This window comes from Cherax quadricarinatus, chromosome 4, assembly GCF_038502225.1.
Source record: "Cherax quadricarinatus isolate ZL_2023a chromosome 4, ASM3850222v1, whole genome shotgun sequence".
NCBI lineage: Eukaryota > Metazoa > Arthropoda > Malacostraca > Decapoda > Parastacidae > Cherax > Cherax quadricarinatus.
The window spans coordinates 74,688,432-74,715,863 of NC_091295.1; the positions used below are offsets into that span (position 1 = coordinate 74,688,432).

Below are 27,432 nucleotides of genomic sequence, written 5' to 3' on the forward strand. Positions count from 1 at the left end.
AAAAATAATAAGCTGGAGAAATATAAATTGATGGAAGCCATTTTAAAGTAAGACATCAAATATTTTTCATGGATGAGACCTAAACCATTCTGTAAACTTGAGCCAGACCTGAGAACAAGCTCAACATGATAAAAATCTTTCCTGCATATAATTGCAAATATAATACAGTACTGTAAATATGGTAGTCCTGAAAATCATGCTGTTTTAGATTGATGTTGCTTCATCACCATAAATATAGCATTGTTTAACCTGCATCACTCAACACCTTTTTTTTTTTTTTCCCCCGTCATTTGAATATACATGTACACCTTCGTCCTTGGAACTAATTGTATATAACCTTCTATTGTAAATAACACTTAGTAGTTCCTACTTGAACTTAGGTTTGGATGGATAATTATTTTATTCTACAACCTTCTTTTATAGTGTCTGAATAAACATTTATGTTATACAATTTTTCTAGGCAACAGTATCATGACCAATGTCATCCTCTTATAGTATTCTTATGTTTCATTCTAAGAGTATAATATGGTAAAGTATGGCTTCAGTTCACAAAAAAGTCAACCTAGTATCCAAACAACCAACACAAGCAAGTTGACACAGCAGATCAAAACTAAGAAAGAATGTTGGCCAATTGCCGGTGTCCCTTTGGAATCGCGTTGCTTTCAAGAATGTTTTTGATTTATTTGTGATTAGCTCTATTTGAGTTTATACAAAGAAAGGAATGTGTTCAGATATTTGGGATTGGACTTGTCGGTGGACGGGTCTATGAAAGACATGGTGAATCATAGAATCGATGAGGAGGGAAAAAAGGTGGGTGGTGTATTGATGTATCTGTGGAGACAAAGAATGTTATCCATGGAGGCAAAAAGAAGAATGATGAGAGTATAGTGGTACCAACACTCATATATAGATGTGAAGCAAGGGTTGTGAATGTTGCAGTGAGGAGGAGGCTGGAGGCAATAGAGATGTGTCTGAGGGCAATGTGTGGTACAAATAAGCAGAGAATTTGCAGTTTGAAGATTAGGAGGTGTGCAGTATTATCCACAGAGCTGAGGAGAGGCTGGTGAGGTGGTTTGGACATTTGGAGGGTGTATAAATCTGTAGTAGAGGGAAGGCAGGGTAGGGGAAGCCCTTGGAAAGGTTGGAAAGAAGGGTCTTGGACATCCATCTGGCATGTGTGAGCATGTTAGACAGAAGTGAGTAAAGGCAAGTGTTTTTTATAACTTGACATGCTGTTGGAGTGTGAGCAAGGTAATATTCATGAAATGATTCAGGGAAACCAGTTAGCTGGACTTGAGTTCTGGAGGTGGGAAGTACAGTGCCTACACTCTGAAGGAGGGGTGGGGATATCTGTGGTTTTGAACTCTTGCATCAGTGCTCCTCTGGCCAGACAGTCATGGAATGAGTGATGGTGGAAGTGTTTCTTCTTTTTTTGGTCACCCTACCTTGGTGGAAGATGGCTAGTGTGGAGATGGGAAGTACAATGCCTGTGCTTTCAAGAAGGGGTTTGGGATATTGGCTGTTGGGAGTGACACCTGAACTGTCGTATCTGGGCACCTCTGCAAAGACAGTGATTATTTTTGAAAGATGGTGAAAGTGTTTCTTTTTTAAGTAACTGCTTTGGTGGGAGATGGCTGACATGTTGGAAAAAAAGCACGCATACACACACATGAGAGAGAGAGAGAGAGAGAGAACCTCTGTATTCAGATGCACCTTTATTCGTAAGATCCAGTATTCAGAAAAAAAAAAATTTGAGAAAAAAAAGTACCAATATTTGCAAATGTCACTATATTTAGAAAGATGCATGCTTTTTGAGCTCTTTTGATTCAGTTGTTAATAATTTTGTGTTGTTTATTTTATTATTGAAAGTAAGTGATCATGGACCCAAATAAGATTAGTGAAGAAAAAACCCAAAAGGAAAGCTGTAAGAACCACCATTGAACTAAAAAAAGGAACTTATTTCAAAACACGAAAATGGAATACGTCTTGTTGACCTAGCCAAGGAATATGGCTTGTCAACATAAAAAATAAAGGTGCAATAAAAAGTGCTAATGTGGCAACAGGAGTTAACCCTTAAACTGTCCAAACGCAGATCTATGTTCACTCACATGGCGCTCTGAATATTTTAAAAAACAACATTTTTTTTTTTTTCTTTTAAAATGAAGAGCACATTTTTCTACATGTTATAAGATAAAAAAAAATTTAGGGTCTTTACTTACCGAGATGTAAAGCCGTGAAATTGGCTCTGGATGCTCACCTAACGGCAACATCAACTTTTGCCGCTTGCAGGAGTGTTGCCAATATACCTTTTTTCTCGTTTTTATTTTAATTTATATATTTTTTATGTTCTGATAATTATAATTTATAATAGTTCTTGTAATTTCACAGCCAATCTTTGTTCTGACACTAATATTAGGTACTGAAATAGTGCTCAAATAGTCATAATCACATTGACTGGTGAACATTTACACTTGCTTGGGTTATTTACTATTGTCTAGAAATATATACAAAGTTTTTATAGGTCCCAGCAATGTTTTAGATACCCTGGTATATGCCTTGAAGCATGTTGTTATGAAAGGCATCCCTATACTGTTGACAGCCCAGTGACACTTGATAAATACCCACTGCTCCAGCTAACCCTCTCTGTATTTGTTATCACTGTTACACACAAACATGTATTGTCTCTCTGTTTATCTGTCTGTCTATCTATGTTTTCCTGGAATTTTTGGGTTATCCTAGGTAATTTACACTATGTATAATTGTACTTATGTGTGCATGTGAGAAAGACACAGATATAAACAGATAGAGATATATATATATATAGAGAGAGAGAGAGAGCCAAAGCCAGCCAACCTGCCAAATACATAAGAAAGAAGGAACACTGCAGCAGACCTTCTGGCCTATGAAAGGCGGGTTCATGTCCCCCCCCTCCCCATCCTGGCTTAGACCAATGACCCACCTAGTCAGGTCACATCCACTTAAAGAAGGAGCACGACATCAGACTTAGTAGCACATGCTAGTCAGGTCCAACTTGCACCCACCCACACTCACTCATGTATTTAGCTAACCCTCACTGTATTTGTTATCACTGTTACACGCAAACATGTCTGTCTGTCTGTCTCTGCCTATCTGTCTTTCTGTCTGCCTGGAGTATAGTATATATCAAACTCCTTGAAGAATGGTGTTATGACATCTGTTGACAGCTCAGTGACATTTGATAAATGGACGCTCGGGGAACCCTGGCTTTATTTGTTTTCACTGATACACACAAACATGTTTGTCTCTCTATCTGTCTGTCTATCTTTGCCTGGAATTTTTGGGTTATTCTAGGTAATTTACACTATGTATAATAACTGTACTTATGTGTGCATGTGAGACAGAGATATCGACAGACAGATATAGGTAGAGATAGAGATAAATGGAGATGTAGACAGAGAGACAGCCAGAGACAGCCAAAGCAAGCCAGCCAGCCAGCCTGCCGAATACATAAGAACATGAGAAAGAAGGAACACGGCAGCAGGTCTATTGGCCCATGCAAGGCAGGTCCACATCACCCTCCCTACCTAGTTAAGTCACATCCACTGAAGGAAGGAGCATGACATCAGACCTAGTAGCACAAGCTAGTCAGGTCCAACTCACACCCACCCACCCACACTCACTCATGTATTTATCTAACCTATTTTTACTTTCCTCTTAAAACGGGAGTGTTAATGCGACATGGCATCAGTGAATCCCTGGTGTTTGCCACGCTATTTGCTCTAACTGGCGCTCAATTGAACTTGTGCTCCCACATACTTAGGCGACTCAAGCCTATTGTGCCAAATTTGAAGGAATGAAAAATAAAATGCTTCTCTACATTTGGAGCGCTACGCATGCAAACGTAGATTTACGTTTGAATAGTTTAAGGGTTAAAATTCTTGCAGGGTTCATGTATGATTTCGTGCGTGTTCATGATGTTATTTTACAAGTTTAATTAACCAATATTCTGACTTGCAAATGGTTTGTGAAGAGTAACTTTCGGGGTCTGGAACGAATTAATCCAATTTACATTATTTCCTATGGAAAAAAACGATTAAATATTCAAAAAATTCAGTATTCAGAATGCTCTCAAGACCCAGCTAATTCCAAATACAGAGGTTCTACTGTGTTTGTATATATGTATGCATGTTTTGTATTTTACAATGAATAAGAATATTGACTGTAGATGAAGAAATGAAATATTAAAATATTTGGCAGCTCTATTATGTCTACTGTTTACATGCTTGTTTAAAGTAAGATGTTAATGGACTTATATTAATTCCAGTCAAATCTCTGTGCTTCAGCTGTTGCTTTAAGCTTCTTTAAGAAGTACTGAACACTTTTTTTGTGCCTCAAATTTGCTATTATACTGTATGTACACATGTAGCTATATTTAGCTCATGTAAATGCTGCTTATTGTTCTAATTTTCCTAATTTGATGTTATAATTCACTACTATGTCTTCTTATTTAGATCTCATAACATATTTGAAATTTATTTTTGTGCAATGTAGATACTGTATATAGAAGTCACCTTTCTTATAAAGCTCCTCTGTATAATGATTTCTTGTTTATGCAATTGAAAAATGTGCATCCAAAATTGAATAGCATGTAGAAAGGCCTTTTTGGTATATCATTTCATTTGGAATGTACTTTTTCATTTTCATTTGCAAGAAATTGCATGATATAGAGGAACTTTCTGAGAGCTGACTGTATATTGAAAGCTATACTCTACATCTTCCCCAGTAATTATAAAATATATTTTGATTAATTTTCATATTTTAAAAATTTATAATTGCTGTAGTGTAAATTTTTTTTAAATACAGTAAATAATGACTAAAAGTCCTTCCAGTAAATTTAATGGTATGAAAATTTAGATGATAAACAATGATTTGAACTGTTTATTTTTTAGAATTTATGAAGCTTTTTAATGAGAAAGCATAATCTCCCAACTTTATAATGGTAAAGAGTACATACTCCATAATCATTAGTTTATATGTTTTATTATTTTGATGTGACAGAGGAAGTGTACCAGCAGTACCAATACAACGCCAGCATGCCTCCACCCTCCACTATGGATAAGCGTCACCCAGGTTTCCGTGAGGAGCTCGGCTACATTCCACCACCAAATCGTAAACTCCCACCTGTTCCAGGCTCACAGTATAACACTTGTGACCGCATAAAGCGAGGTATGGTGTTTTTCAACCATAAGTTGTTAATAATGTTTAGTAATAATAGTTTTTTCTTTCAGAATATTTAATTAATGCTCAAAGGAAGTATATGATTAGTGAATTGTGTATTTTATACCTATTCATTTGGTTGTCTAATGCATAATAATTATATTAAAAATTAATCGCTAATCTACGTAGGGCATACGACACTAACACACAGAATCGTAGAATAGGTATCTTCTTGAGCAACAGCTTAAGAATCAAATGTCAATCAAGTATTTGATGAAAGTGCTATTAGAACGGTGCTCCACTTAAGTGATGCAAATACATGTTTACCAAACTTAAGAAAATTTTCATATATTGTAAGTAAAATTAATGAAAAAACACTTTTTTTTTTATTTCCTGTAGATTTACTGTACAATACAAGCTCATGTCTCAAGCTTTGTAGATGTAGGTACAATAGGGCCCCAACTTGTGATATTGGCACTTTGAAGCCAATTAATTCCTTGTGAACAAACAGTGGGACTAACTTCGCTCATGGAAATATCACTTCCAGTTAGGAATACAGTATCCGTATTCAGTAAGGATGAAATACAGTGGAACTTCGGTTTTCGTCATTAATTCGTTCCAGAAAATCTGACGAAAACCGAATTCAACGAAAACTGAAGCAGTTTCCCATAAGAAATAATGTAAATCCAATTAATCCATTCCAGACACCCAAAAGTATTAACAAAAAATACATTTTATAGAGAATTACTATAGTTTTACACACCGAAAACAATGAGAAATAAATTAGACACGTACAACTCTTGGGTATCTTTATTGAGGAAACGTTTCGCCACACAGTGGCTTCATCAGTCCATACCAAGGAGAATCTTGAAGAACAGGAGGAGAATGAGGTAATCAGTCCCTCAACCTTGAGTTGATGTGGTCAGTCCATCAATCTTGAATAGAATACGGCATATGGGCGGAGAAGGAGCTTTTAAACCGTATGGCAGGAGAGGTGCAGCAGAGGTAGGTGGTGTCACATTTGTTCAATGTCAGACACTGCAACTTCTTGGGATCTTAATACTTGGGAATTCTTCGCTTGCCTAACCCTTGGGCACGACCTACTTCCACATTGAACAAATGTGACACCACCTACCTCTGCTGCACCTCTCCTGCCTACGGTTTATAAGCTCCTTCTCCGCCCATATGCCGTATTCTATTCAAGATTGATGGACTGACCACATCAACTCAAGGTTGAGGGGCTGATTACCTCATTCTCCTCCTGTTCCTCAAGATTCTCCTTGGTATGGACTGATGAAGCCACTGTGTGGCGAAACGTTTCCTCAATAAAGATACCCAAGAGTTGCACATGTGTTTAATTTATCAACATGTCAGTTCTCTGAACCATTTATCTACAATGAGAAATAAATATAAAACACTAAGGAAATGGATAAATGAACATTTAACATCACTTTTACCTTTATTGAAAACTCTTGTTGGTGTATGGAAGACAGCGAAGAGGTTATCTCTACCACCATCACTACCATCCTCTACCACCATCACTGCCATCCTCTACCACCATCACTGCCATCCTCTACCACCATCACTGCCATCCTCTACCACCATCACTGCCATCCTCTACCACCATCACTGCCATCCTCTACCACCATCACTGCCATCCTCTACCACCATCACTGCCATCCTCTACCACCATCACTGCCATCCTCTACCACCATCACTGCCATCTTCTACCACCATCACTGCCATCCTCTACCACCATCACTGCCATCCTCTACCACCATCACTGCCATCCTCTACCACCATCACTGCCATCCTCTACCACCATCACTGCCATCCTCTACCACCATCACTGCCATCCTCTACCACCATCACTACAATCCTCTACCACTATCAGTACCACCCTCTACCACAATCACTACTGTTTAATGGGTTTATTTGGTGATGCTGCAAGCGGGTGGTTAATGATATACTTCTTCGGAGGCTTCTTAGTTTATTGAAAGGTCGTGGTGGGTACACAGGCTTGTGTGTTGTGCCCATGGCCCAGGCAGGGCCATTTCCACGAGAGAGAGCTAGGAGTAGGCCTTGTGTCTTCCTGCTAGTCCGCTGTGTGAGTGAGAGTGAGGCAAGGGCAGGCAGGCTGCCGTGCCCACCGAGAGGCCTGGCTACAGAGGGCAGCATCTTAGTGGCGCAAAATATGAACTAAGCTGGCAGACAGCATGGGCTGTCTGTGCAGACAGTACAGGCTGTCTACATACACTCAGCCACCTACCGTGCGTCGTCCCGACGCGACAGTACTGGTGGTAAAGAAACTCAGTCTCTCTCTTAGGAACAGGGCACAGAACACAAATAAAAAACTTATATATACATATGGACATGGAAAAAAAACTTCCTACAGGGAGGGAAGAAAAAAACATGTGGGTGTGCTAAACATCGTGGTCATAGGCAGTGAGCGTCGAAGGGCATCACTGCACGCCTTCCTGCGTCTGGACAGATACTACAACACAGGAGACATCTCTGCGGCTGAGCTGTGACGTAACAGGGTACGGTCTCCTCTGGAACGGTGAAGCAGTCATCATAGGAGTCGCTGCAGGCTTTCACTCAACCTGGGGCACGACATGCTGGTGCCCTCGAGTGAGGCGTCGACAAAACTCGGCAACTGGGCAGGACTTCTGGCAAGCGACTCAGGAGGACACTTCTCGACTGGTACTGTCGCTGGGCTGTCACTGCCGGCGAGCGTGGAGCGAGTTGTGGAGCGTCTTGGCATCAGACGAGGGCACCAGCATGTCGTGCCCCAGGTTGAGTGAAAACCTGCAGCGACTCCTACGATGACTGCTTCACCGTTCCAGAGGAGACCGTACCCTCTACCACAATCACTACCATCGTCTACCACAATCACTACCACCCTCTACCACAATCACTACCACCCTCTACCACAATCACTACCACCCTCTACCACAATCACTACCACAATCACTACCACCCTCTACCACAATCACTACCACCCTCTACCACAATCACTACCACCCTCTACCACAATCACTACCACCCTCTACCACAATCACTACCACCTTCTACCAATGAGAAACAAAGCCAGATTGACTCGGAATGCATGGGATGCTTTGTGTGGGTGTGGGCAGACACATTCGGTACGGTGGACCACTGTCAGCTCGACAAAAACCGAGGTGAGGAACGAAAACTGGGACAAAATTTTGAAGATAAAAGTCGTCGAAAACAGAATTCGACAAAAACCAGGGCAAACGAAAACCAAGGTTCCACTGCATAAACATTTTCATTTTTTTACCAAATGCATAACATTTTATGTTGGTTAATTTTATGCATGTTTAGAGGGTTCATATTTGTTTGGTATAGATTGATCCAGAATTATAGATTTCTAAATAATGTTTTTGCTAAGGCTGAATTATAAATATTTTTTCTCTTAGTTTTTATTTAATGTTCTTATAGTCTGTATATGTTCATTTTATGCATGTGTGGAAAGTTCATATTTGTTTGGTAAAGACTGGTCAAGAACTGCAGATTTAAAATTACTTTTGTTTATTGGGGTTAATGGATGGTTGCAGCTAATAAGTGGTTACTGATTGAGGTCCAGAGGCTCAGATTACCTTCCACCACCCTCTCTTCCCACTACATGACATGGATGTGCAAAATTCCTCCCTGCTGTCTTCTCATAGGCACCTGATACCCTCAACATAACATAAGCATTTGTAAAAGAGCACAGTTATATTGTATCCATTACAATAGATGCGAGTAGAAGTGGCTGTTGCTGCTATTACTCCACCAACCTCCCTCTCCACTACAGGAGGGAAGAGAATGAGAGGGAATGGAGTAGATGGGAGGGAATGGGATTGGGATTAAGGGAAAGAAAGAAGTACTCATCTGAGTATAAACATTGCTTTTAATTTAATTAGGAAAAATTAAATAAGATATGAAACATTACGGTTGAAAACTGTATCTCCTAATTATAAAATGGGTGTCTGTGGGAAAACAGGTGCTGGGTTCCAAACTCCTGAGTAACTAACCGACTTCAGGGATGCATTAAAGTCATAAGTTGGGCCCTGTTGTATTTTTTCCCCTTCCAAAGAAACACAGAAGCAATAGCTTAAAATTACAGAATAAATTTTCAATATATTTCTTTAGTATATGCAGTTATTGATGTTCTCTCTAATCCCCCTCCCCTTCTATACCCCCCTCAACAAGTGTACTTTTAGATGTATAGCCATACTGCACGGAATGATGAGAGATCTCATGTAGGTATTCAACAATACGAGGTTTTCATAAGGCAAGTGGTCAAAGTACACTTTGTTTTGAGAACATTGTTCATATATCAAAGAATGCATGGTATTCAAGATATGCTTTTTAATCTTATTTTTCATGTCTACTTTGTAAAAAGATTTTGTGAAAGCTTACATGTAGTCAGGATTTCTGTTATCAAGTTGTTCTTTTTCAAGTTCATGTAGCTAAACTTACATTTGCTGTATTCAGATACTATTGAATTTGAACAATGTTTTATTGTTCTAAATACATTGTAATTTTCCAAAGATTTTAATGCTGGTATTTTTTTGTAATCTGCCATATCTGCTCCTAATAAAAAAAACGATAAGAATATTCATAAATTTGGTGTCTATTTCAGATAATAAATTAGTTTTTTAAACAATATCTTTACAAGTGAATGCTGATTTGTTTTTAGAACCTGTGTTCTGGTATGCATTTCATGAGCTTTGATCCTGGCAAGACTGTGTTCTCCTCAATTTGTAATCTGTTTTGCACTTAATTTTCTCTTGTTCTTGTGTGTTTGGTTTACTAATTGTTTATTTCATCACTGTTTTTAAACTAGTCCAAATGACTAATCAATTAATGTAATGTGGACATATACAACAGTGTGCAGATTAATTGGAACAGAAGTAAATTTTGTGATTATCTGATAATGTCTTGGTCTGTGGCTTAATGTATGTAGTTTGGGGTCTTTTCAAAAGAGTTTGCTACCGACTTCTGGCAACCATTCACCTGTGTTGTTACCCCGCGACTCTCATCAGTGCCAAAGCAGCTATTGTTCTGTAAAGCTATTCCTGCAAGCATGCTCCATGAGTGATTGTGGTTTTGCCAAATTCTCCCCTTCAGTTCATGTGTACTGCTGATATCCATGTTGGATGTTACACCTAGGAAGCATGCAAGTATTGTAGGTCTTAGAAACCGTGCTGATATGAGCATCAGACAGATCGCTGAAAATTTTTAGCCCAGTAGAGTCGACTGATGATCGAATTTTGAACAGAGCTGACGACACTGGTGATTGTGGAGAGCTACATTGAAGACGATGTGGAAGCAACTGCAAGACAACACCTCACAATGACAAGGTTATTATAAGAAATAGTGTGAAGAATTCCAAGAAAACCCAGCAAAAATCTACAGAGAGATTTGGCTTCAGCTGGCGTAAATGTTGATTCTTCAACTGTTCGACAAAGGCTCCTTGAAGTTGGAAAAAACTGCCAGTAAAGAAATGCTTATTGACTGCTGCTATGAAGAAAAAACAGCTGCAGTGGGCACTTGATCATAAGGGATAGACGACGGATGAATAGAGAAAAATTATATTTTCAGATGAGGCACATTTTGAAGTACGTGGGTACAGATCAGTGGTAGTGAAATGGAGCAAAGGCAAACCTCTTCAAAATGGACACATTCAACAAGTGCCAAAACACCCACCTAAGATATTTTGGGATAGTTTTACTACTAAAGGCCTTGAATGGCTAGTGATGAACAGTGACAAATACAAGGCAATCCTGTCAACTCATTTGCTTCCCATTGTGGATATGAGACTTTCCTGATTGAGAAGGCATTTTTCAGCAGGATCTTGCTCCATGCCACATTTCCAGAAAAATGCTGACATTCTTCTAGGAGATTGGGCTAAGCATTTTAAATTGGCCTGGAAACTCTCCTGACCTCAACCCACTTGAGAATCTATGGGCAGTACCAAATGCAGGATCTTGAAACAGGACTGTTCAACTGTAGAGAACCTAATTGCTGCTGTTATTAAGACCTGGTGCCATGACAAACAATTTGCCAAAATGTGTTCAGCATTGGTCAATTCTATACCAAAGCATGTAGCAGTGCTTATAAAAGCAAAGAGTAGTAATATCTTATTAAATCAATTATAGTGGAACCTTGGTTTTCGTGATTAATCTGTTCTAAAAAGTCTGATGAAAACCAAATGGTTCGAAAATTTAAGCAATATTTCCCATAAATAATGTAAATCCAATTATTCCGTTCCAGACACCCAAAAATATTAACAAAAAATACATTTTATAGAGAATAGCTATAGTTTTACATATAGAAAACAATGAGAAATTAATATAAAAGACTAATGAAATGGATAATTGAACATTTAACATCACTTTTACCTTTATTGAAGACTCTTGTTGGTGTATGAAAGATGGCAAGGAGGGGAGAGGGAGGAGAGGTTATTGTTTGGAAGGGGAATCCCCTTCCAAAAGGACTTCAGGTATCAAGGCCCTATCTGGGGTTACTTCCCTTCTTTGTCTTTTACTGGCTTGAGAGTCACTGTACCCATGTCACACAAAAAATCTGTCCAGAGAGGTCTGTTTCTCGCATCTCTAAGATTTGCCTAAAGTGGGACAAGGCATTGTCATTGAACATGTTGCAGACATGGGTTGCAACAGCTTTGTTAGGGTGATATTTCTCCACAAAACTTTGCAACTCACTCCATTTTGCACACATGTCCTTAACCCTTAAGCTGTCCAAACGTAGATCTACATTTGCGCGCATAGCGCTCCAATCTTGATTTTCTCCATAAGAAAGAATGTAAAAAAAAGTAGATCTACGTTTGGAGCGCTACGTGAGCAAACATAGATCTATGTTTGGACAGTTTAATCACTGAAGAAGGCACATTCTCCTCACTCTCTTCCTCCTTATCTGAAGCAATTTCCTCAGCTGTGGTCTGTTGCTGTTCCATTTGAAGATCTTGCAGCTCTTCAGTGGTTAGCTCTTCCCTGTGGTCGTCCACCAATTCTTACACATCCTGGCCACTCGCATCCAACCCCATTTACTTCCCCAAAGACACAATATTCTATCGTGTTTCTCGCCTTCTATATCAAAGGGCTGGCACTCGGAACTTTCTTTGGCCCCATGATGGCTTATTTATCAGTCACTCTCAATAAACAAGCACAAAAAACAATGGATAATTACGAAATGTTTCGGATGAACGTGCAGGGTGATGCTCACTCAACGAGAAACAAAGGCAAACTGAGTCACAAATGCATGGGATGCTTTGTGTGGGCTCTTGAGTGGCCAAGTCATGTGGACGCATTTGGTACGGGCCATTTTCAACTCTACGAAAACCGAGTGGATGTATGAAAACTGGGACAAAATTTCAACAAAAAAAGTCGTTGAAAACCGAATCCTACGGAAACTGGGGCATATGAAAACCAAGGTTCCACTGTATCTGTCATATCATTGCCACATATTTTTCAAGTAAACATTAATTTTCAAAATAAATGTCTTATTTCATGTCTGTCCCAGTTAATATGCACACTGCTATAAGGTGTAAAATTAAATCTGACAAAATATACAGCATCGAATTTATGTTGAAAAAGAAACAGGTGATACAACATTAAACATTGAGAGAAAAAAAATGACTTTGAATCAGGGATACACTTTTAAACATTTAATATTTATATTCTTGAGTGTCATGTTTATATTACTAGGAATTAATAACCTTAGAATGCAAGATAAAATATAGAATTTTCATAAAAAACTTTTGTACAGTGTTGAAAAGAGAACCACTTCATAAATTATATCCATTGATAAAGTGGAAGCTGCATTAAGCTTCTCTTGCAAGTGTTATATTGATCAACACGTCTGTCTGCTCTATGCAGTGTGTTTACTGCCTCATTCAAATTAATTACATAAGTGCTGTAATTTTTTTTTTTTTCAACAAACCAGCCATATCCCACCAAGGCAGGGTGGCCCAAAAAAAAATGAAAGTTTTTCGTTTTAAATTTAGTAATTTGTACAGGAGAAGGGGTTGCTACGCCCTTGCTCCCAAGTGCTGTAAATATTTACTACAATATACTTATGCATGCCTGCTGGAAGTCCAAGCCCCTCGCACACAAAACCTCCTTTACCCCCTCCCTCCAACCCTTCCTAGGCCGACCCCTACCCCGCCTTCCTTCCACTACAGACTGATACACTCTTGAAGTCATTCTGTTTCGCTCCATTCTCTCTACATGTCCGAACCACCTCAACAACCCTTCCTCAGCCCTCTGGACAACAGTTTTGGTAATCCCGCACCTCCTCCTAACTTCCAAACTACGAATTCTCTGCATTATATTCACACCACACATTGCCCTCAGACATGACATCTCCACTGCCTCCAGCCTTCTCCTCGCTGCAACATTCATCACCCACGCTTCACACCCATATAAGAGCGTTGGTAAAACTATACTCTCATACATTCCCCTCTTTGCCTCCAAGGACAAAGTTCTTTGTCTCCACAGACTCCTAAGTGCACCACTCACTCTTTTTCCCTCATCAATTCTATGATTCACCTCATCTTTCATAGACCCATCCGCTGACAGTGAACTTATATATATGTTGCTGCAGGGGTCAAATCTTAACTCCTTGTCCTGCCTCGAGAGAGAGAGAGAGAGTGTGTGTGTGTGTGTGTGTGTGTGTGTGTGTGTGTGTGTGTGTGTGTGTGTGTGTGTGTGTGTGTGTGTGTGTGTGTGTGTGGGTGGGTGGGTGTGAGAGAGAGTGAGAATAAGAGCGCGTGTGTGTGTACGTGTGCATGCATATGTGTTTTTGTTTCTGCTGTGGAGATGCAGGGCCCAGAAGAAATTACACACTGATTTACAGCTTCACTTTGAATATAATAATATTACATAGTATTTATGCCTCTACTCAGCAGTAGTTACTGTTATTGCTATGCTCAGGTGCCAGGAGTATATATGCCTGACCATCTGTATTAGTCCTTCACTCTCCCTGCCCTCCTTCAGGTGACTTTTCAGTTGTGCCATTAGGTTTATCCTCAGACAATCCCTATGCTGGGGCAGCATTTATTGCTTTCTGCATTTGTGCACCTGGGAATAATGTCAGGACTTCCCAAGAGACCTTACCTTTTTCTGACACTATTCAGTATTACAAGTACCCACATTCTACCAATAGGATCAATGTTTGTGTGTTCTGAGCTGTTTTGAACACTACACTCAAACATAAACCCTTCACTCAAACTTCTCACCAACCTAAATAGGACGCACGACCATAACACAAGACACGCATCACTTTTCGATGTACCCTGTGTCTACATCACACTATGTAAGAACTCTATGTACATAAAGGGCCCCAAAATTTGGAACTCGTTACTAGTAAATACTAAAGTAACTCGGTCTGAACATCAATTTAAGACTTCTCAAAAACCATCTACTCACCCTAACTTAATATACAATACTCAATACTTAAATTTACCAAAAAAAACTCCCAATTACCTAAATCTTAACATTTCAAAATTTAAATACCCAAAGTTCATACATAACTTAATACTTCTACTACAGTGAAAAATAAGTACCTGTACAAAACTGTACTGCCTTAGACCATATAGTGGCATTCTCATACTGTAAACTACTTTCACCAGTTCTCAATATTATATTCCAATATTATAACTTAAATATTTACTATTGATATACACAACCTACAAAATACTCTTAAATTGTCCCAATGTAATATCCCCAGATTATAACTTGATTGTAACTTGACTGTAACTTACAATGATCAGTTTCTCTAGTATTAACCCTTTGACTATTTTGGTCATATATATATACGTCTTACGCGCCACTGTTACGGACGTATTTATACGCATAAATTCTAGCAGCTTCAAATCAAGCAGGAGAAAGCTGGTAGGCCCACATGTGAGAGAATGGGTCTGTGTGGTCAGTGTGCACCACAAAAAAAATTCCTGCAGCACACAGTGCATAATGAAAAAAAAAAAAAAGACTTTTTTTGGATTAAAACGCCGAATTTGAGGTGTACTTTCGTATAGTATTTATCGTTGTATTCTCGTTTTCATGGTCTTGCATGATAAAATGGAAAACATACAATAGAAATAGAGATGATTTTGATTAGTTTCACAATGAAAGCAACCTTGAAATTGAGCTCAAAGTAGCGGAAATGTTCGATTTTTACCAATGTTCAGGAGTAAGCAGATCACACCACACATCCAATACACATCAAATGGGGAATCTAATATTCTTTCTTTTGCTATTTTTACAATAATGCAGTAGTCTGCCTAACAGTAAATTTTGTATTTTTTGTATGAATAAAAAATCAAAATAGAAAGCAATAGTAATATAAGCGGAGCCTAGAAACGTGACTAATGAACAGAGAATATGTTATTTTAGTGCCAAGAATGTCTACATTGTTTATTCTGGACCCTATTTTGAAATTGGCATCTTTTTTAATTTGCATGAAATTGGCCAAGTTGCCAATTTCTGACCACTTTATTGGGTAGTTTAAATCGGTAAATGGGCGGTTTCTTGTACTCAACTGGTAGGAAAAATGGAGTTCTAAAGAAATAGCTATGAGTTTGGTCAACTGGAACAACGGAATTGGCCAAAAACAGGGCTCAAAGTTGGCGAAATCGCCGATGCATGTATGTCACCGAGACCGCTAACTTCACGAGAGTGTAATTCCATGAGTTTTCGACCAAATTTCATACTTTTGGTGTCATTACCATCGGGAAAAGATTCTCTATCATGTCATAAGAAAAAAATTATTTTTTTTTCCAAAAATTTTGCGACATAGAATGACAGTTTCAGAAAGGGGCTGCGACAGTCAAAGGGTTTAGTCTGTAAGCCATTAATTTAGTCTGCCCATAATGCCATGGCATGATAGTGGCTGTCTTTGCACTGCAAGTCATAATTGTAACTACAGAATCTCAATGTAAACTTGCAAAGAAATAAAATTATACTGTATTGGCTGCCATCTCTTAGCCCCTTCCTTTTCTAACACTTGCACTAGGGGCCTTGGGGCTCATTGCTAGATGGCTGTGCCACTCCCAAACTAAGGTTTGGCTGCTAGGGCTTATCCATATATTCAACTTCTATAGACTTGGGGAACTTCTCTTCTCTGCACTCCATCTTAGATGCTAGATTTTCTTTCAGGAATTTTCTGATTATCACCTTCAGCAAATGTGACTTCAGCCTCAGTTGTCCTGTCAGCATTTACCTCCATATCCCCAAGATTTTTTTTTTTCATAGTGCTCCACAATCATCCTGCCTCTAGCCATGCAGCATTCATCCACTGCTTTCTTATGATGATGAAGTGGCTGGGTATTATTTGGCTATTGTTTCGATGTAAATGCATGTTCATCTGGGTAGCTTCTGGAGCCTCCTGCTATAGTGGTGCTTGCATTTTAGTAGTGATCACACTTTCCTCGTGTTTCATTTGGCAGGGCTGTCATAACTTTCCAGGTCTATCAGTGTGCTGTGGAGAAGCCTTTGCATCTTCTGGCTGTCAGTTTTGCAGTTTTCAAATCAGTCTTTTAAAAGGAACTCTTATCAGAAACCTTCTTAAAATCTAAAATGTTTTTATTCACCATTCTAGAATGATTTCTGTGGATATTACAGTAACTTAATAGAAAAAAAAATAGAATTTTCTGATAAAAACTGAATTGGTGGTTGATATAGTCAAATCTCATTATCCTGGACTGTGCTAAACAGGAAAATTCGCTATCCCTAACTAACAACTATAAAATGGACATTGTAATTTTTCTTAAAGCCAAATCTGAAAAAAAGTAAATACAACATTTTTCCATTTAAAAAATCTGAGCTGGGCTGTCAAATTAGGATTTGGTATCCGAAACCTATATATAATGGACCACCCTTATTCTTTCCCTATGCAGAATACGTATATAGTATCACTTTGTACATACTGCAGCACCTTATTTTATATGGACAAGATATCCAGAGAGCTGCAAGTGCCCTACCAATACTTTTACATTTTTGTATATTATTTCAAGTGTTAAGGTGTGTTTAATGACACTGATTGTAGTGCAAAATATATTTTAGCAGATTGCACAAGAAGCTTGCTGATGATGTCAACAAATACATTATTAAAAGGGAAGCTTGGCGTCATGCCGAGTGGCAGGGGTAGATGATCCCTCGTAACTGGTTTTTAGGTACAGTGGAACCTCGTGTTTTGGCCGCTGCGTTTATCGGCCGATTTGTATTTAGGCTGGTTTTTCGGCAGAAATTTTGCTCCGTTTTTGGCCGTTGCCTTGTATATCGGCTGTATTAGACGCGTCAGCCCACCTCCGGCAATGTAGGTGAATCAGTCTTCCCCTGTCTGTCGGTGAGCACATAATCCACGCATTCAACCAAACATTTCCTTAAAATCCATTGTTTTTGGTGGTTTTTTATTAAGTGTGACTGTGAAATAAGTCACCATGGGCCCCAAGAAAGTTCCTAGTAAAGTTCCTTTGGTAAAGAAAGTGAGAAACACGATGGAATTTAAGAATGAAGATGTGGAGAAGTATTTGTTGTGGATCAGGGAAAAACAGTTAACGGGAGATAGTGTATCGGAGATGATCATTTGTGAAAAGGCAAGGCAGTTGGTCTTGGCTTTTTCCAGGACATCTAAGCCTGGCCTGGCTGGATCTTTAACCCTTTGACTGTTTTGGTCGTGTATATACGTCTTATGAACCAGTGTTTCGGACGTATATATACTCGGTAATTCTAGCGGCTTCAAATCAAGCAGAAGAAAGCTGGTAGGCCCACATGTGAGAGAATGGGTCTGTGTGGTCAGTGTGCACCACATAAACATCCTGCAGCACGCAGTGCATGAGAAAAAAAAAACTCCGTCCGCTTTTCTGGATTAAAACGCCGACTTTGAGGTGTATTTTCGTATGGTATTTATCGTTGTATTCTCATTTTCATGGTCTCACATGATAAAATAGAAAGCATATTGCAGAAATAGAGGTGATTTTGATTAGTTTCATGATGAAAATGACCTTGAAATTGAGCTCAAAGTAGCGGAAATGTTCGATTTTTACCAATGTTCAAGAGTAAGCAAATCACACCACACATCCAATACACGTCAACTGGGGAGTCTAATATTCTTTCACTAGTGCACTGATATTATTTATACCATTTTTACAATGATGCAGTAGTCTGCATAACAGTAAATTTTGTATTTTTTTGTATGAATAAAAAATCAAAATAGAAAGCAATAGTAATGTAAGAGGGGCCTTTGAGACGTGACTAATGAACAGAGGATATGTTATTTTAGTGCCTTATCACCTAATGCCAATGGCATTAGGTGATAAGGAGAGTAACAGGCATAGTGGAGGAACAAAAATCAACAGGAAGAAAAAAGAGAAGGGAGGGTTTCTGAAAATATATTATACTAATAGTCGTAGTGCAAGAAATAAGATGGACGAATTGAGATTAGTTGCAAATGCGGGTAACATTGATGTTTTTGCCATAACCGAGACGTGGTTTAATATGAAAAATAGGGACATGCCTGCTGAATGTCACATTCAGGGTTTTAAATTGTTCCAAGTAGATAGAAGTACTGGGAAGGGGGGTGGGGTGGCACTCTATGTCCGTGATCATTTAAATTGTTGCATAAAAACTGGTATAAAGTCTGAAACACGTACTGAGTCTGTTTGGGTAGAATTTTCAGAGGGGCATGAAAAATTTATTTTAGGCGTGGTATACCATCCCCCAAACTTGAATAGAGACTGAGGAAGACTACTCTGGGAGGAAATTGTTAAGGCCACAAGGCATGATAACGTAATTCTAGGGGACTTTAACTTTAGTAATATTGATTGGAATTTTCAAAACCATTCATCACATCTGTCAGACACTGCAACATCATGGGATCTTGGTACAAAGACTTCAACGCTTGTCTAACCTTTGGACGATGACCTATTTACATTAGTGGCAGGTCCCACTGTGATCCTGCCTCTTCCTGCTTCGATTCATCTGACTACAGTATATAAGCCAGCTCTCTGGCCCTATGCTGTACTTCCTACAAGAGTGATGGACTGAACACATCGATTCCAGGTTGAGGAACTGATTACCTCAAACTCCTCCTCTCCTTACCCATTTCTACTTTGAATTGGAGTGATGAAGCCACTGTATGGCGAAATGTTTCTTCAATAAAGATTCCCATATGTTGTGTAAGTGTCTCAATTTTTGAAGGAAACCCTTGTTAATAATTTAGAAATTACAGAGGAACTCGGCACAAGCAATCACAAATCAATTACCTTTAGCATTGGATGGAAGTATGATAGTAGGGATAATTCAGTAATGGTCCCAGATTTTCGCTTCACAGATTACAATGGGCTTAGAGAACACTTATCTGTGGACTGGGGTAACGAAGAGAGCTATCAGTAAGACAGCTTTCTTAACGCAATACATGCTGCCCAAAGGACATTTATCCCATATAAGGAAATTAGATCGAATAGAAATGACCCCAAATGGATGAATAATAGGCTCAAATATCTTTTACGACAGAAAAAAGGAATTTATAGGCATATCAAAAGAGGTGAGGGTCATCTTATGAATCAGTATATTGACATTAAGAGGGACATTAAAAAGGGGATAAGGAAAGCTAAACGGGACTATGAAATTAAAGTTGCTGGGGATTCGAAAACCCAAAATTTTTTTACAGGTTTATAAAACAAAAGTTAGAGATAAGATAGGTCCCCTTAAAAATAACTGGGCATCTCATTGACAAGGAGAATGAAATGTGCTCTATTCTTAATAATTATTTTCTCTCGGTCTTCACTCAGGAAGACACTAACAATATCCCAGTAACTAATTTTTATAATGGGCCTGAAGATGAAAAATTATGCAATATCATAGTCACTAGTGAAGTGGTTATCAAACCGATAGACCGGTTGAAGCAAAATAAGTCCCTGGGCCCTGATGAACTTTTTTCAAGGGTTCTTAAAGAGTATAAAATGGAACTTTGTGAACCATTGACTAATATTTTTAATATTTCTCTTCAAACAGGTGTAGTGTCTGATATGTGGAAGATGGCTAATGTAATTCCTATTTTTAAAGCAGGGGACAAGTCGTTACCATCAAATTACCGCCCAATAAGCCTAACCTCAATTGTAGGCAAATTACTAGAGTCAATTATAGCTGATAATATAAGAAGCCATCTTGATAAGCAAAGCTTGATTAATGACACTCAGCATGGATTCACGAATGGCCGTTCCTGCCTAACTAATTTATTAACTTTCTTCAGTAAAGCTTTTGAGGCCGTTGATCATGATAAAGAATTCGATATTGTTTATTTAGATTTTAGTAAGGCTTTTGATAGAGTACTGCACCAGAGACTGTTTAAGAAAGTGGCAGCTCATGGCATTGGGGAAAAAGTGCTGTCATGGATCGAGTCATGGCTCACCAATAGGAAGCAGAGAGTATGCTTAAATGGGGTTAAATCTGAGTGGGGATCAGTAACAAGTGGCGTTCCACAGGGATCAGTCTTGGGCCCGTTGTTGTTTATAATATATATCAATGACCTTGATGAGGGAATTACTAGTGATATGTGCAAATTCGCCAATGACACAAAGATAGGATAATTGATTCAAACGTAGATGTCATGGAACTTCAGGAGGATTTAGACAAACTCAATTCCTGGTCAGAAAAGTGGCAGATGCAGTTCAATGTAGATAAATGCAAGGTTCTGAAGCTCAGGAGTGCCCATAACCCTAGTACTTATCAGTTAAATAATGTAGAACTTAGCCATACAGATTGCGAAAAGGATTTGGCGGTTATGGTAAGCAGCAGCCTTAAACCAAGACAGAAGTGCCTAAGCATACGTAACAAAGCAAACAGATTACTGGGATTTATATCGAAGTGTAAGCAGCAGAAGTCCAAGCGGTTATTTTACAGCTTTATACATCATTAGTAAGGTCTCGCCTAGATTATGCAGCTCAGTTCTGGTCTCCATATTACAGAATGGATATAAATTTGCTAGAAAACATCCAGCGTAGTATGACGAAATTAATACATAGCATTAGGCATTAGAATTCTTCCGTATGAAGAACGATTGAAGACTCCTAAACTACATTCACTTGTAAGACAAAGAATGAGGGGAGACATGATTAAGTGTATAAGTGGAAGATGGGTATTAAAGTGGATGTAAATAAGGTTTTGAGGATATCCCTTCAAGAAAGAACCCACAATAATGGATTCATATTAGATAAGTTTAGATTTTGAAAGGATATAGGAAAGTATTTGGTTTGGAAACAGTGTAATTGATGAGTGGAACAGTCTACCTAGTAGGGTTATTGAAGCTAAAACGTTGGGCAGTTTCACATTTAGGTTGGATAAATGCGTGAGTGAGAGGGGTCGGATTTGAGTGAGACTTGCATAATGAGTAAGTAAAATCAAAACTTATTTCTTGAGCAGCATTGAAAATTGAGTTGGGCAAATATTTTGTTAGTGGGAAGGATTGTAAAGGACCTGCCTAGTGTGGGCCAACAGGGCTGTTGCAGTGTTCCTCCTTTATGTTCTTATATTCTATATGGAGTTTATTATATTATTTAAGGTCACTTTTTATATTGTATCTTTATATATGCTTCTTAACTGTTGTATCTGAGTGCCTCTGCAAAAACAGTGATTATGTATGAGTGAGGTGAAAGTGTTAAATGATGATGAAAGCATTTTCTTTTTGGGGTCACCCTGCTTATGTGGAAGATGGCCGACTTGTTGAAAAACTATAATATATATACAGTGGACCCCCGGTTAACGATATTTTTTCACTCCATAAGTATGTTCAGGTGCCAGTACTGACCGAATTTATTCCCATAAGGAATATTGTGAAGTAGATTAGTCCATTTCAGACCCTCAAACATACACGTACAAACACACTTACATAATTGGTCGCATTCGGAGGTAATCGTTATGCGGGGGTCCACTGTATATGTGTACATACACATACATACAGTGGTACCTCGGGATATGAACAGCTCAAAACGCGAACAATTATGTAAGTGTATTTACGTAAATCCCTTTGTAAGTGTATTTTTGGGGGTCTGAAACGGATTAATCTAATTTATATTATTCCTTCTGGGAACAAATTTGTTCAGTATCGGCACTCAAACAGCCTTCTGGAACAAAATAAGTTTGTATCCCGAGATACCACTGTATATATATATATATATATATATATATATATATATATATATATATATATATATATATATATATATATATATATATATATATTATATTATATTCATTAGGAGTTTATAATTAAAAATTATTGGAATTTACATTGTTCTATTTTTGAGCAGAAGAAACGGCTAAGAAATGGGGGCTATAATTAAACTGATGTTTTTATTGCAGCTCTAGATGAATGCACAGTTAGTCGGTAGATTCATTTACTCATTTATTCAACTCTTTAAACTTTTAAACTTATGACTCATGAAAACTTTAATATTATAGAAAATGTAAATCATTAGTGAATCTATGTAATGTCATTTTTTTTACACTAACTTCATCTGTAGTCATTAAACTTTATATTCATCCTGCTGAGAGTTACTGTATTTACATGTAATGTATATTAGGTAAAGATAAACTGTAATTACAGTATTTTGATAAATACAACTAAAAAAATGCCAGTCATGGCTATTTTCTGCATGCACTTAATGTTTCACTACTTAAACTAAAATATAAAATTTGTCGGTGATTAGCACCTCCTTAACTCCTATATGCTATGATGTATATCTGTAGATGAATGGTTCGGAGAACCGACACGTTGATAAATTAGACATGTGCAACTCTTGGGTATCTTTATTGATACCCAAGAGTTGCACATGTCTCTAATTTATCATCATGATGTATATCTACAGCACCATGGTAAACTTTATTATAACTCTACAACCATGTGTAAACATTATGACAGCTCTACAACTATGTGTAAACTTTATGACAGCTCTACAACTATGTGTAAACTTTATATCTCTAAATCCATGTGGTAAACTGTTTATAATAATCTATGACCACATGGTAAACCTCTCAAGATGTAGATCTACACCCATCTGGCAAAGCATTTATGACACAGATCTGTGATTGTGTGGCAAACTTTTGTATGACAGATGTATGACCAGTAGCAAGCTGTTTAAAATATAGACGTAAAGCTGTGTTGTAAATGCTTGTGACATGTATATATATAGCTGCATGGTAAACAGTTTTTATATTTAAGATTATGAATTAATTTTGTGGGCACATTTTGAATGCAGCATAATTTACAGTATTTTGAGATTAATGTATGTCTATGGTCTGAAGTACCAAAATGGCATCCTGTAAAACAGAATTTGTACAAATGGTTAACAAAACTGACAAGTTGATGAGAAACTTGTGCAACATTTGGGTATCTTGAGTCTGGAAACATTTTACCAGCCAGTGGCTTCTGCAGTCCAATACAGAGAAGAATAGAAGAAGATGAGGAGTAGTTTGAGGTAATCAAGACTGATCACATCGACTCCAGATTGAGTGACTGATTACCTTAAACTTCTCATTTTCTGCCATTCTCTGTATTGGACTGAAGAAGCCACTGGCTGGCAAAACATTTCCCAAATAAAGATATTCAAATGTTGCACAAGTGTTTCATTTATCATCCTGTAAAACTTGTTCTGTACCTTTCAAATCACTTACTCTCACAGCATAAATAAAGTAATGTGTTCACAGTGGAGAGATAGCACCCACAAAGAATATACAACCTAACCTGATTCCTCCTTTCTTCTTCTCCCTCTTCCCCTTTCTTCTTTCCTTTTTCTCCTTTGAGTTGTCTTTCTTCTGCACTGTGGATTTGTTCCTTTATTTATTTATTTATTTATTCCCCCCCCCCCATTCCTCAGTATTCTTGCTCTTACCCTCTGTGGGCACCTAGCTCCCTTGCAGTGCTCCCCTTTCTTAGTATTTGACTGGCTCCTCCTCTTACTACCTCCCCACTACTACTACTTCCTTCCACCTCCACTGCTACTACTCCTACTACCTCCTGTCTACATATACCCTTCCCGCTCTTCTTTTCATTAGTGTGACTTTGTAAATGGTCCAAGTCAGACCAAAATGTTGTCGTAAGCTCCTCTCTTCTATGTGCGGGTTATTTGTGCATCGTTCCAGTCACAGTATTGTGCCTTTTTTGTTATTTAATTTATAAAGCATTTCAACCATTATGAGCAGAACACTTGGATTATTCTCTTTGGAAGGGAGAAGAAAGAGATACTTAAAAACATGTATATTGTCTGATATCTAACTTGCACACTTCTAAAACAACTTACTGAAGTGAAAGATATGGAGAAAGTGTGTAGTATACCTAATGAAGAGCAGGGAAGCCATGGGACCAGTTACAGAGCACTATGTCAACTGTGGCCCAAGACTTTTCAACATATTACTACCAGATCTCATAAATATTACCAGAAAGAAAGTAGAAAAAAACAACAACTGGACAGCTTCTTGCTACAAGTGCTGAATCAGCCAGGTTGTGAGGCAATCAACAGGAAAGTCTGGCCGAGGAGGAAATAAATGCTATTTTAGACATTCAAGAAAAAACTAAGAATGAAGAATTCTCTAGTGATGAGTGTGTTGAAAGATTTGCAAAGTGTGTGGTATTATCTGATTGATTATTTTCAAGGGTGCTTAAAGAAGGCAAGTGGGAACTTAGTCAACTGATAACAAGGCTGTTTAACTCATCAGTCCAAACCAGTGTTGTGCTAGAGATGTGAAATATGGCTAATGTTATTTCTATCTTTAAATCAAAGAATAAGTTAATTTCATCAAATTACTGCCCAGTAAGCCTGATATCAATAGTAGGCAAATTGATAGAATCAATTATAGCCAATAAAATAAGCCACCTTAATGAGCATAATTTGAGTCTCACAAATTCACAAGAGCTTGTTCCTGCCTAACAAATTTACTAGCCTCCTTCAGTAGATCATTTGAGGCATTGGACTGTGATTAAGAATATATTGTTGTTTATTTGGACTTCAGTAAGGCTTTCAAAAGACTTCCATACCAAAGACTTAAGAAAAGTAGCAACTCATGATATAGGAGTAAAAGTTCGAACATGGATCAAGGCATGACTAACCAATAAAAAGCAGAGTCAGCATAAATAGGGTGAAATCAGACTTGGTCCACTGTTGGTCATCATTTACAGCAATGACTTTGGTGAAGAAATAACAAGTGACATGTGTAAATTCACCAATGACACAAAAAAGGCTAAATGATAGATTTTGAGGAGGGTACCATTGAACTTCAGAAAGATTTGGACAATCTAATGTCATGATATGAAAAGTGGCAGATGCAGTTTACAGCAGAGAAGTGTTGGGAATGAAAATAACTCTCATACTTATAAACTAGGTGATGCAGAGCAGGCATTTCTCTTTTCACTAAGTCTAATACTTAACCCTTTCAGGGTCCAGAGGCCAAATTTCAAAGTGTGCACCAGGGTCCAAGAATTAAAAAAAAAAAATTATTTTTTCTTATGAAATGCTAGAGAATCTTTTTCTGAGGGTAATAAAGCAGAAAGTGTGAAATTTGATGGAAAATTGATGAAATTATGCTCTCACGAATTTTGATGTGTCAGCGATATTTACGCATCGGCAATTTTGCTAGCTTTGACTCCCATTTTAGGCCAATTACATTATTCCAGTCGATCAAATTCTTAGCTATTTCACTAGTATTATTTCTATTCTATCGATTGAGCACAAGAAATCGCCACGCCAACTGTTTCAACTATAAAATAAAGTGATCAGATAATGATAATTTGGCCAATTTAATGCAAAGTTCAAAATATTCCAATTTCAAAATAGAGTCCAGAATAAACAATGCAGTCTTTCCTGGCACTAAACTAACATTTCCTCTGTTCATTAGTTATGTTTTGAGGCTTTACAAGTGAATTCCATTTTGATTTTTTATTCACATAATGAATTTTTATTCAAACCAAAAAATAGAAGATTTACTGTTATGCAATATTATGATAATTGTATAAATAATATCACCACATTTGTGAACGTATATTAGACCCACCAGCTGGTGTGTATTAGACGTGTGAGGTCATTTGTTTACTCTTGAACTTCGGCAAAAATTTAACATTTCCTCTACTTTGAGCTGTTTCAACCATTTCCAGTATTAATACCAATCAAAATCATCTCTATTTCTGTAATATATCTTTCATTCTATCCAATGAGATCAAGAAATCGCAAATATAACTATAAAAAACACGAAAAAACACTGCAAAGTCGCTGTTTTAATTGAAAATTAGTCTCAGTTTTTTCTCTCATTATGCACCGTGTGCTGCAGGATTTGTTATATGTGGTGCACACATACCACAGCAGCAGCAAGGAGACGGTTGGAGGCAGTGGAGATGTCCTGTTTAAGGGCAATGTGTGGTGTAAATATTATGCAGAAAATTCAGAGTGTGGAAAGTTAGGTGTGGAGTTAATAAAAGTATTAGTCAGAGGGAAGAAGAGGGGTTGTTGAGGTGGTTTGGTCATTTAGAGAGAATGGATCAAAGTAGAATGACATGGAAAGCATATAAATCTATAGGGGAAGGTTGATCGGGCAAATTGGGATCTTTACTCACACCTCACTGCTTTTAGTGAGGTTCCTTCTTCATCCTCCATTGATGAGCTCCGACACATCTTCTCGACATCAGTTTATACCGCAGCTTCTCATTCTATACCTCAAACCTCAGGTAGGCATTCTCAGAAGTGCGTGCCTTGGTGGTCTCCTGCTTGTGCTCGTGCAGTACGTTTGAAACGTGCTGCTTGGGGCAGGTTCCGGTACAGTAGAACCGCTGAGAGACTTCTTGATTTTAAGCAGAAGCGTGCGATCGCTCGCCGTGTCATCCGTGAAGCTAAACGCACTTGTTGGCGAGACTATGTTTCCACCATCACCTCTGCTTCTTCTATGAGTGCAGTCTGGAAAAAAGTGAGGAAATTGAGTGGTAAATACTCTCCTGACCCGGCTCCTGTTCTACGGGTCGCTGGTGTTGATGTAGCAAACCCTCTCGACGTTGCCATTGAACTTGGCACACATCTGATCCGTATTTCCCGAGGGCTCCATCTATGCCCCTCGTTTCTTTCCTCAAAGTCTGCCAGAGAGTTAGTACCCTTGGACTTTTCTTCTCTCAGAGAAGAACAGTATAATGTGCCTTTTACACTTCAAGAACTGGAGGCAACGCTCTCAGCTT

General features: G+C 38.2%; 1 protein-coding gene across 1 annotated transcript in view; it reads left to right on the forward strand.

Moving 5' to 3' along the window:
* Dscam1 (Down syndrome cell adhesion molecule 1) overlaps nucleotides 1–27,432 on the forward strand; it is a gene marked incomplete in the record, with an annotated part of 1,133,347 nt that overhangs the window by 833,911 nt on the left and 272,004 nt on the right. The window contains 1 exon segment of the mRNA XM_070098007.1: nucleotides 5,038–5,205. Within this exon segment, the coding sequence (XP_069954108.1) occupies nucleotides 5,038–5,205 (168 nt within the window).